Here is a 12,556-nt window from a genome sequence, read left to right as displayed (position 1 = left end):
CTTTTTTGCATACTCAACCTTTGAAAAGCATAATTTTGAAATGATTGCTCAGCATACAAGGGCAAGAATAAAATCGCATCCATTAATCATTTTAACAAGGATAAATAAGTTGCTGTGCAGTTTTTACTACTAACTGTTGATGTTATCATTAAATATAATGTCTGAAACTTAAAATTTATGAGTGTAATTAAGTTTTTCAATCATTGTTATTAAGATTGTCTTATAAGAAGGACACACAATGACCCTTCAGTAAGATTTTATAAAGGTAAAACATTGGGATTGGCCATTGCCAAACCTGGTCTCTGTTTTCAGCAAATTCTGAGTGTCCCACCAGAATCTGTTTCTCTGTTTTTTACTTCGACCTCCTTGGCCATTTCAGGTTTCTTTCTTTATGCAGTAATTCATTATAATAGTGCATTTAAAAGCTGTATAAAGACCTGTGTATATGAAAATGAGTGTGTCAAGATCTTTACATTGATCTAGATGAGCTTTTGGCAGAACATTTGTAGCAGTTGCAGATTATTTCTTTTGAAAATTTGCATCATTCTTGCCTTTTTCCAAGTGTTTAAAGCCTGTTTTTCTCTACCTCTCTTTCCTGTAAATGTCCTGAGCTAATCTTTGCAGGCAAATTATCTTTTGTTCACAGCCCTCACTAAATTTTCATATGTGTTTCCATGTGTTAAGGGATTTTTTTTCCCTTTATTTTGTTCTATATGTGAGACTGCTTTACTTTATCAGATTGTTTCCAGTTCATTTGGTCTATTGTTTTATCAAGTCTTCAGTGATGTAAAAAATGATTGCAAATCCTTACTGTATTGGAGTGACACACTGCTATTTAGCTTTGGGGTTTTTGGTTTTTTTTATAGCTGACATATTCCTTGGCTACTGTTCAGTCATTTCAAGCCAAAAATTAATGGTTTGAGTTGGTTATCTGTAATGGATACACCTGGAAAAATGAAAAAAAGGCTACAGTGTCTTTAGAATATGTGAGGAGTTGGAGTGGAACACTAGATCTGGAGAACCTGTTTGAGTGGTTGTTTTGATGTTCTTGTCCATATTCAAACAGGCATGAATTCAGTGGGGTGAAATTTAAACTCAGGAGAGTTTGAGGGGATCTCAGATATACACAATGGGCAAGGAAAGGAACAGTGTTTCCAAAAAGGGGGGAATATTCAGAGACCTGGTGCCCCTGTTTGCTCCTTCTGTTCATGGTTGAATTACCATGTGCTTTGTGTGTTCCCAGCCTGTGGCACAGCAGGTCCTTCTTACTCAGGAGGCTGTAGCCAAATTTGTACCCAAATCTTTCTTTTGCTTCAAGAGGATGAATATTGCCTTGAAGTGCTTTCAGAACTTTGCTTACATACTATTTGTAAAATTCCAGATTTATGTCACCTTGTTTAAGTAAATGTTAATTATAATGTTTCCATGGCTCATGCAAGTAAATGTTTATTAATTCTTCCCATACTTGAATTTACTATGAATTTAGAAATGTGAGGTGATTGCAGCTTGATAAGTGAAGTTCAAAGAATTGTTGACAGTAGTTTGATAAGATCATAATAAATCTTTCTGAATACAATGTTTTTGTTTTTAGCTCCAGGGTTTAAGCCACAATGTTATTTTCACTTTGGATTCTCTCTTAAAAGGAGACTTAAAAGGTGTTAAAGGGGTAAGTGTTGCAAACTAAATTTTTGTTTCATGTTCATCTGTGTAGTGACTGTTTTCCTTTCACTCATGAGAGTATTTCTTATGAGTGAAATATATATATGAGTGAATATAATTTTGGCATTTATTAATCATTTCTATTTAGTGCAAAGATCAAAATTGGAATGACTGCAATGAAATCATGACAATTTCATTGTAAATTGCTGTTTTAGTGTGCTCAGGAAAACAATACTTTACAAGATTCAAGACCAATATTTTTTCAACTGCTTTCTGAAAAGTTTTGAAGAAAACAGTATTTTTGTTGCTATTTATTACTTGATAACTACAAAGAAAATGTTAAAAAATGTTCTAAGACAATTTTCTGTTTCCTAAGGACCTCAAAAAGCCTTTTGACAAAGCCTGGAAAGATTATGAGACCAAATTGTAAGTATTTGTCTCCCACTTGGCTTTGTTTTTTGTGGTGTTGGGATTTTTTAAATGAATTATTATTAGCAGTATTTTCTTAAAGATATAATTATTTCTTTTTTTCCTCAAGTAACACAGAATCTAGAGAATACAGTTGTAGGAAGGGCAGTTTCATGGCTCGATAGCTTCTGGAGATTAAAAATATACAGGATTTGGTAGAGGAGCTAATCTTCAGAATGTCTTTGATACTTCTTAATTATTTACTTTTTCCCTAAACAATGCCAGAGCACATTTCAGCAGAAGGGATTCTCTAAAATGTTTTCTAATTGAAATTTCAGTACCAAGATTGAGAAGGAGAAGAGAGAACATGCGAAGCAGCACGGGATGATAAGAACGGAGATAACGGGGGCAGAGATAGCCGAGGAGATGGAGAAGGAGAGGAGGCTCTTCCAGCTGCAGATGTGTGAAGTAAGAAACAAAGCTCAGTTTTCAATTGCAACACCACAACTTATAGTTAACAGACTTTGGGAGTCTTTCTTGAAGATGGTGAAATCTTTTGTCACTTAATGGGGGTGGAGGGAGGAATTTATTTTAATGTGACACAGTACAGCAACATAAAGATAATTATTTTAGCAACTCTTGTACAAAACTGGGCTTCTTTTTGTTTTTATTCCTTTTCCTTGTTTTAGATTGTTGTGGAGAGGTTCTTGGGCTGAAAATACACTGTGGAAGTATTTCTTATCAGGTTTTTGGTTTAGCAATATTTTGATATTTTTCTTCCAATATGCTTTCTGAAGCCTTCAAAAATTTCTAATAAAGTGATAAATGTTAGTGGTACTATTTTTTATATTAATAGTTCTTTTTATTACATTTTAGTGGAGAACACAGTGTTTGTAGTATCAGAATATTTCAGTAATGACTACAGTAGCATTAAAAAATAGAAATCTTTAGATAATTCTAAAGGATGAAACTTTTTTCTTGAGTTTGCTTTATGTTTTGGGGTGCTTAAATTTTATAGAGTAGCCAGATAAATTGTTACCTGTTTTAAGTTTAGTTTAGCAGTGGTGGACTGGCATTTTATGGCGCAGCACCCAAGTTAAACACAGCGTTTAATTCATTGAGCAAATGATGTTTTATTGTTTGAAAACTGTTGAAGTTTGTGATACATGATTGTCAACATGTCCATTTTCTATGCAGTATCTTATTAAGGTTAATGAAATCAAGACAAAAAAGGGTGTGGACCTTCTGCAGAACCTTATTAAATATTACCATGCACAATGCAAGTAAGTGCTGCAATGCTTTAAGCTTTAGTTGCAAATTTCTTTTTTGCACAAGGTTTTGTTTCCCTTTGTTTGAATATATCAGAGCTTTTTTCATGACTGTGATGTGCCAGGTGTCTGAATCTTCCTCTTCTGAGGCTGTAGACTTCCAGGAGAGAATGTGTGAGTGAGTTTGTGGGGAAGGGGAGTGATGGAGAAACAGGGTGAAGGAAAACTTTGCATGTTGCATGCAAAAAATATTTTATTTCCTGAGGCATAAATCTAGAATGCATTTTTATAAATATCTTGTTTATTCTAATTAATTGTTTTCAGTCTTTGTGTAAATTTAAAAACCACTGTGAAAGCCAGTAATTTCTTTGGATTTTCTTGAGGTGAAACTGGTGAGATACAACCTTGTCATCATTAGAACCACAAAGGCAGACACACAGGAGCTTGAGTTAAATACAGAAAAAAGATTTTAGAAGTTACTGTAGGAGAAACACATTGGCTATAGTCTCTCTAATTTGATACTTGTTAAAGTCACAATGGTGTATCTCCACTTTTGAAAGATACTCTAAACTACTAGGAAGGGGTTTTTTGTTGGGGTTTTAACTTTTTAAATTATTTTGTTCAGTTTTGAACATGGAAAAAGCTGGATATGTTTTATTGGTTTTGCTATTTTGCTACACGAGACAATCTACTTTGTGTTGTGAACTCCATACATTCCTGATAAATCCAAGGTTTTTTTCATTCCAGTTTCTTCCAAGATGGCTTGAAAACAGCTGATAAACTTAAACAATATATTGAAAAGTTGGCTGCTGACTTATATAATGTAAGTTCACTTACAAGTAACTTTATATCTGAAAATGAAAATACTGTGTTTATATAAGTACATTTTAAATAGAATTACGAGGATGTATATTGAATTTACATCTTATAAATGAAAAGTGTGTTACTTGAAACTGAACATAGCTAGATGGAGAAAAGACTTCTTGACTGTTAAACTTCATATGCAATTTTTAGAGCTATTAGGAAAAGTAGTTTTCATCCTACTGTTAATTCAATCATATATTAATATAAAACTACTTTTAAGTATTAATATTGGAATCAGCTTATATTATTAACATTAATTTTAGTACCATTTTCACTTTTTAAAACCAAACTACTTAATGATAGCACCAGGGTTTTATAAATGAATTAATTGTGATGTTTATTGAAGAAAAGTAATAACATGGAATCATAGATCACTTGTCATCCAAGTGTTTTTGTATTCCATAATCAGAATTACAGTAATCCCATTTGCTATTGTAATTTGTTGCTAAATTAAACTGCATTTTCATTCCTTAAGTAATTTGTCAAATTTATTTGAGTTATTTTAATATTTCAGAGGATAATTTAGTTGCATTAGCTATAGTAAGCCATGACAATATAACAGAATAAACAGTGCATGCCAAGTTATACATTCATTTTAATTTTGCTTTTCAAGCAGTAAATGCATAGAAGGTGAAGATATAAGAATGGACTGGTACATGAAAATAAACTCAACTATTACAAAAATACAAAATAGTTGAGCATCTGAAATGGTATATTAAAATGCATAAAACATTAAAATTAAAGTTGCATCCAGCAAGCATATAATGGCAATCTCTTTCTGTAGATAAAGCAGACACAAGATGAAGAAAAGAAGCAACTTACAGCTCTTAGAGATTTGATAAAATCTTCTCTGCAGCTTGATCAGAAGGAGGTAAATAATTTAGACATGTTATTCTTGGAGATAATGTAAATTTGTGAGTTTTATATTCAGAAATTTGTTTAGTTAATGTTAAATTTTTGTAGTTATTGGTTCAAAAGAGTTGGACTTTCAACATCATGCAAAACTAATATTTACAATGTTCAACTACATATCAACAAACAATTTTTTTACATTCATTTTCTGTTTCTATTTTATGTACAAAGAGAAATTATTCTCTTTTTTATGTACTTTCTTGATGTACTATAAGAAGAGTTGTAATGGGTCAGATAAATGCTTCATCTACCCCAGCATGCTGTCCTTGACAATGATAAGGAATGATTGTTCAGGGAAAAAAATGAAGAGAAGGGATGCACACTTCCATCTTGTGTTCTGCTGTCCTCCAGCCAGTTTGTGTTCAGGATTTTCCTGACCCAGGTGATCCCAAGGCAGAATGAGGACCAGAGGTTTGCCTTTAGCTGTGGTTTGCACTTTGGAGTTCAGCTGCTAACTCACATGGGTTTTGGGCTGTTGTTCTCCTCTCCAAACTCCTTTTGCTAATAGTATATAGGAAGGAAGAAAATTTGTTTTCTATTCAGACAGAAGGGACTGAGACAGGGCAGTTAAAAGTAAAATTCATCATCAAATGCCCTAGTGTCTGGTATGCACTGCAGAAGTGGAGGGAAGCACATGTGGTGTCCATTGCAGATATTCTGAAATACTTCTTGAACTAGGAGAGAACATAATAACACACATCACAACTTTTACCTGAGATAATACTCTGACTTTTCAAAATCATCATCCCTGAGAGAAATACTGAATAGCCCATGGTGACAGGGATTGTTGGGAGGGTCAGTGTAGCTTTCCTTCAGGAAAAATTTGCTTACCCTCTGTTCAGTTTTGTTGTTGGTGTATAAGACGTTCATATTTACCAGATATCTGTTATGAAATATGAATTATAACATAACATTAGGCAGGTGCCATTCTTCTGAATATATATGATCATCCAAATATGTGATCAACAGTATTGCTAATATCATATATACATAAAAACATAATTTACACCCAGGTCACTGAGTCAGCCAAGTTTCTGATGCCAGTTTATTGTGGATGTTGAGAGTAAAATGAAGGGCAATAAACACTGATACTTCCCCAGAATATCCTCCCATTAGTAGCTTGGCTAGCGTGGAAGTCTTTGAATTTGTGCAGTTGCTTTTTGAAGAAGTGTAAATCATTAGCTTATGCTACAGCTGAGCCTTTCCCACCATGGCTGCATGTTGTGTGGAAAAGTCTTTCTGCTTTTATTTGTTTTGAATTTTTTGATCTGCTTACCCTATTCAGGATCTGAGTGTATGTGTGAATTTATTATATCCTTGCTAGATACTTTTTTGTTCTTTTTTTTTTTTTTCCATATAAAACCTTACATTGACTTGCTTTTTTGGCCAGAGGAGGTGTGTGAGTTTGATTATCTGTAAAGCTATAACCATATCATCCTGTTTCTGAATCTTCATGGTGAGCTCACAGTATCTTATTCTTCCCCTCTGCATCACTTGGCATTTTTTTATGCGGATCTTCACCTGTCATTTGTTGTCAAGCTACTCACTATTGTTGAGTTCCTGAGAAATCCTTCAGTGAGCCTTTCTTGGGTATCCTGAATAATTTAATAACATCTAACAAAATTTGACAGTTTACTGTTCACCCTTTTCCATATTGTTTGTGTAAGACACAGTATGTGCTGGCACAGCTTTCTGTGAAACTCATTTGGCTGTTTCATGCTTTTAACCTGTTATATCACCTCAGGACTTTTCCTCCTGTCCTGTGGCAATGTATTTCTTTCCCTTTCATAAGGAAGAATAAGTGCATATTGAAAGTCCAGGTTCACTGCATCAGTCATCATTTACTTGCTGATTCTTCCAGGAAATTTTTGTACATAACCTCTCTGTTCAAAAGCTGCCCTGATTTTCCAGTATATGTAATAATAAATATATTCTTCAAAGTAGTTTTCATTAATCTTCCTTCTGTGCTGTGAAGCTAAAAAGATCTATCTTTAATTTCCTGGAATTCTTTTGAAATTTTTGAAAAACAGGAGAAGTAATAGGTGTAAATATTTTTGTGGACTGTCACATAATTCTACAGATAGCTCATTGTGATCATGGCCACTGTGTGTAGATGTGTGGCTTGAAGTTAGTAAATTAGCTCATGTGGAATCCCAGTTAATAAGGAATAAAGGACAAGTAATTCCTTGCAGTGGTGGTTTGTTTTTATTCTTTTGAATGTTTGCTTACATATGATGTGCACCTGTGTTATGTAAGCATACAGCAGACAAACCTTGGCCAGCAGGCTGTTCCTCTTCCTGCACCTCTAATCCCACCATTCTGAAGGACAACACAGCCTTACAATGCACTCTACATGTTTTTTAGAATTTCTTTTGTGGCACAAATGCTGACAGGAGTACCACAGAGCACCTTTGACTAGATCCCAATTTACTGTGAAAGCTGTCAGCTTGTTCTAGTGCTCAGTTTTCCCTTACCTTATACTTTACAGTCTTTCCTGATTCTAAGTTTGTTGGGTTTTTTTCCCTTCCATCTTCAATGTGTATATGGATTTTCTGGATCTCTTCCATAACACTTACAGAGCATTACATTTGTCATCTCCCTATTATCTAAATCACTCTGAACATAATTCCTGCTCATTCTTCATCAGGAATTGATTCCCAACACACAGAGCAGCAAGACTTGCTCTCCTCTCATGTATCTTTTCTTCCAAAAGCTGATTGTTTGGAAAGCAAAGGAAAACATCTCCTCTCCTGGATGCTGCATGTGTTTTTGAGTTCATGCTTCTTGACAATCAGCCAGTTCTTGGAAATAAAGTAGGAGAAATGGGTGGATGTTCTTCAGCAATGTATTGTGTATTCATAGATGCTTATGGTACAGTCCACACAAGTCAAGTTTCAAAATTGCTCATTGATTATTATGAGGCAGAGTAACAAGTGAAATATAATGTTTGGATTTTTGGTTACCTCTTTCCTGGATGTGCAGTAAAAAAACGTATATAGTAAAAAACACCTCATCTAAAATATACAAGTAAAGTCAAATTTAAATGTGAAGTCAGATTTTGAAACTTGAATACATTTTGAAATAAAGAAGCTTCACAGACATCACCAAAATAAACTGTGCAACTGTTCTGATTGTAATTACAGTCTGGACAAATTCTAGGAATCTTGAAAAACTCTGTGTGTGTATATGTGTATAATATATGTATATAAAGTTATAAATGTAAAAAATAAAGTCTTTGTTTTGAAGAGACTTGAAGTTTTGTCTTAGAAGAAAATGGAGCAGTATTGTGATTCTCAGATATCCAGGCAAATCACAGGAGAGAGGTAGAGAAATGCTGTAATGAAAGAATCTGCTTTTTTTGATAAAATAACCACTTGATCACATTGATGTTCAAGTTTCTGTCTCAAAATCAACATGAGGACCTTGTCATGAGATTCTGCTACATGACCTGAGTCAGAGGGTAATGATGCTGGCAGAAATTGAGGAGCTTGATAAAATAATGTGTTAGTTATTTAGTGTTTACTCCTGAAGCAGCAGATCAGCATTCATTACTCCTTGGTTGAGAGGCAGCAAAGCCTGATGTGGCCTGAGTTTTCCCCAGTCTGCCTCCATCACTGTGGGTATGCAAATCTTTAAGTGCATAAAGCTGGGCTTTATTATTGTGACAGATGGCCTGGTGGATTATGATTCTGTATGCATTTCCCCACTTATATTAGTGCCCTATAGTCTCATTGATGGAAAATTGATGGATTAATGGAATTATTGAAGAACATTCAATGAATGAGATTTTCTCTGGTGGATTTGTAAAAAAATCAGCTTTATTCTTACCAAACATTGCTTTGGTAGGGAAGCAGTTTGAAATAACAAAATTGAGGCCCTAGTTGTTGATAGTAAACAGTTTTTTGGATGGAGAGAAGGAAATTGAAACTAGGGATTCCTGTTCAAGTTGTAAATTCTGCCACCTTTAACCTCTTGAGAGCTGCTGTGAGAGAAGTGAGACGTCCTGATGTTTTTGAGGCCTCATAATGCAGCTCCTGTTCCACTGTTGCACTTGTTCAAGGTGTTCATTTAGCGCTATGGGGATCTGTAATGACCTTGCACATTTTTGTGGCATACCTCTCCTTTCATCAGTGAAAAAGTTATTACTGCAATCACTGCAATTACCTGGCTCCTGGAGAAGCACATCTGGAGCATGTTTGAATCCTGGGCTGGGCAGCAGTGCCAGTGCTGCAGCTGCACTGCAGGAATTGCCATTGACATTGGCCCTGTCACAGGCAGTGTCTCTTGTGGCCACTCTTGTGCTGTCCTCATGTCAAGCTGGGGCAGATTCTGTTACCTTGTGCAAGAACTATCATATCTTGGAAAATTATTTGGTTTATGGCTTTTGGAAAAAGTATTTAGTGAATACTAGTGTACTTTTAATTGTGTAAAGCATCTGATCTTGTATGTTGCAAAATGCTCATATCCTAAGAAGATTCAATTTTAAAGGAAACTGAGCCTTTAATACAGGCTTCTGATCCCTCTTTTTGTCTATTAATTATTGCTGCAAAGGTAACTTAACAGCATTAAGTTGAATATAGCTAATTTTTGGAATCATGTTTTGTGTCTGTTTCATCAATTATTTCTTTACTTTTTGATTTATTTCCCTAAATCTCTATCTTATATGCTACTTGCAACAAGAACTACATCTCATTATGTTCTCTCCTATACTAATACCAGCAGGATTAATTCCCTAATTCCCATGGGGATTTGAAGTTTGCTTTTAACAAACAAGCTGTGATGGATTGTGGTAGTGTGAGCACTGCTGGCAGCACCCAGCTTGCAGGAGCCTCTGTGCTGCTTCCAGCCACTGCTGCCAGTTTTACCAAAGCACTTCTCTAAACTCTGTGGCAAATTGTTACAAAATGAAAGTCAATTGTAAGTGCTCTGGATAAACCAACAGGGAGTAATCTTCAATATATATTGGTTGTGGTAGTAAGAAACTCTGCTGTAGAGAGGAAAGGTTATTGAGAAGGAAATAATTGAACTTCCCATTCTTTTCAATTTTTTTTTTTTTTTTTGGTGGGATGTTGTCAGATATTTTGCAGGTTATTGTTTCACAGTTATATTCAAAACCAAATTGATGTGCCCTTAAATATAGCTTTTTACATACACTTGCAAGAATTCAATGTTAACTTTGGGCCTGATCTTTCTCAATGGAAATTCAGAATTAGCTCCTGTTGTGGAGGATACAATATAACTATCCTTTTAGTCAATTTAAAGATTACAAAGATTGGAAGATGTATTAAACTTGGATCCTGCAGTCCTCTGAGTTGTTTTTGTGAAGCCAATGTCATATATGGCAAGTTTCCTGGAATTTTGTTAATGGATGAGACAAAACACCTGTATGCCTAAAATAGTTCTTGCCTTCTCTCTCTTAGTGTCTTTAGAAAGGGGAAACGCTGTTTTAACAATGGGGGCTATAAAATTTGTGTTCAGGGATCATGTTTTTTTTAAATGAATAATAATTCTTGTTTCAAATTATTTGCTTTCTCTTTCCTTTATTGCTTTTGCCTTTCGTGATCGAAGTCTAGGAGAGTAAGTCAATGTTTTAATGAATTTGGGGGATTTTTTTTCTGATGTGCTTGTAACAAGTTAATCCATTTCTCTTAATTGTTTCACTAGATCAGGCCAAAAGTTATTTCAGCTGACTTCATTCACTAAAACTCATGAATTATAAATATATTTTATTTGAAGAAAAAATTATCATTTGTCTTTCTTTATATATGTATTTCTTTATATAGATGCATGCTATATTCTGTTGTTTTCTTTTTGAAATTTCATCTTTTGCTTATGAGGTTGTGCAATATTAAATACCTGTATGCTAAAAGTCTTTTGTTTGGAGATGCGTATTTGCATCAAAGGCCTAATGTATGTATTAAATCTTGAACATGCATCTAGTTCAAGATCACATGGTGTAAAATCAAGCTCTCCTGTCAATGTAAAACATGCAGTAGGAGTTATCCTTTTTTAATCTTTATCTATTTGTGATGTTGTAGAGAAGAAAAAGTAAAATAGGCGTACAGGTTAAGAAAGTTTACTGTGCACATCAGGAGAATGTTAATGTTGTGTTTCCCTTTTCTAGGATTCACAGAGCAGGCAAGGAGGGTACAGTATGCATCAGCTTCAGGGAAATAAGGAATATGGCAGTGAGAAGAAAGGTTATCTTTTAAAGAAGAGTGATGGGTATGTTCTGGTTAATAATAGTGAAATCTTCTGCTATGTTCAGGCGTTAATTTTAACAGCTTTCTACTGTGAGTGCTTCAGGTATATTCTCCTAATGCACCTGCCACAGGTTCTTGTGAGTTCCAAAGTTCAAGCCTGAAAACAGAACTGATTTTAATGTAGCAAATATCAAAAGCATGACAAGCAAGCATAAAAAGTAGTCATAGTTAAAAGAAAGCTATTGTCTTTATAACTCTCTAAAAGATGATTAAGATTTGTCACAAATCTCCAAGTTTCTTTTATGAAGCATTTAGTAAAATTTTGACTGCATCTCTTTGTTTTTTAAAGCTAATTGTCCCAAAATGATAATGATATTTACATGTTTTGAAGTCACATCTGCTTACTAAAATTGATATGATATTCTTATGTAGGTTAAGGAAAGTATGGCAAAGAAGGAAGTGCACTGTTAAAAATGGAATTCTTACCATCTCACATGCAACGGTAAGTTATTTTTATACCTTTATATGAAAACAATAAATAGCATTATCCTTTCCTGGTGAATCTGAGTTGCTAATATGCTATTGCAAAAAGGATGTTACTTCAGCTTCTGACTGTTGAAGTTTTGTGAAACTGTAGCTTATGAAATGAATTTATCAGTAGTTTAATGAGAAAATGGTAAATGTATTGAACAGACTTCTCAATTAATACTTCAGATGGATTTGCTTTAAGGATTGTCATGGTATATATGTGAGCCACATAATTTGGGAACTTGGCAAGTATTTGATATTAGGTTAGAGTCTGACAGATGAGTGAATGTGTTAAGTGTTTTGAGTGCTTTCAATTAAAAGTTTGGAATGCTAGGAATTTTTGTTCATGCTGAGTTCTTGGGATCAGGCACATATCTGGAGAATTTTCCTAGGAATGCTCAGTCATGAGGTAGCACCAAGGAGATCAAGGGGGAGGCAGTGCTAAAACTGCCTTGTGGGAATGTGACATGAACCTGTTGGAAACAAGCACAGGAGTTGCTCTTGTTAAAGGAGATTGTCCCATTTCCTCACCACTTTTCCACCTTTGCCCCAAATTCCACTGACAGCCCTCAACTGACAGCTCTCAATTTCTAAAGCTTACTACCTGTATAAACCCCAAATTCCTCAGAGACATTTAATTATCATGTCTTAAGTGACTTAATTACACCACAGAATATTGATATTGGTATTTATCCTGAGTTCTGACACTCCAGA

The 12,556-nt window shown here is 34.6% G+C and overlaps 1 protein-coding gene across 7 annotated transcripts in view; it reads left to right on the top strand.

The window, feature by feature from the left end:
* Window positions 1–12,556, top strand: part of ASAP1 (ArfGAP with SH3 domain, ankyrin repeat and PH domain 1) — a 173,751-nt gene that overhangs the window by 116,559 nt on the left and 44,636 nt on the right. For 5 of the 7 annotated variants that reach the window (XM_074556998.1, XM_026790219.2, XM_026790224.2 and 2 more), the window contains 9 exons: window positions 1,592–1,666; window positions 2,036–2,085; window positions 2,406–2,535; window positions 3,265–3,350; window positions 4,083–4,158; window positions 4,984–5,070; window positions 10,680–10,688; window positions 11,236–11,336; window positions 11,747–11,816. In XM_074556998.1, coding sequence (XP_074413099.1) covers window positions 1,592–1,666; window positions 2,036–2,085; window positions 2,406–2,535; window positions 3,265–3,350; window positions 4,083–4,158; window positions 4,984–5,070; window positions 10,680–10,688; window positions 11,236–11,336; window positions 11,747–11,816 — 684 coding nt within the window. The remainder of the gene's footprint in view (window positions 1–1,591; window positions 1,667–2,035; window positions 2,086–2,405; window positions 2,536–3,264; window positions 3,351–4,082; window positions 4,159–4,983; window positions 5,071–10,679; window positions 10,689–11,235; window positions 11,337–11,746; window positions 11,817–12,556) is intronic. The other 2 variants (XM_026790227.2, XM_026790210.2) reach the window with 1 other exon arrangement.

Source organism: Zonotrichia albicollis, chromosome 1 (genome assembly GCF_047830755.1).
Source record: "Zonotrichia albicollis isolate bZonAlb1 chromosome 1, bZonAlb1.hap1, whole genome shotgun sequence".
Taxonomy (NCBI): domain Eukaryota; kingdom Metazoa; phylum Chordata; class Aves; order Passeriformes; family Passerellidae; genus Zonotrichia; species Zonotrichia albicollis.
Note: the sequence above shows the minus strand (reverse complement) of the source record. Positions and strands in the feature narration are given on the sequence as shown.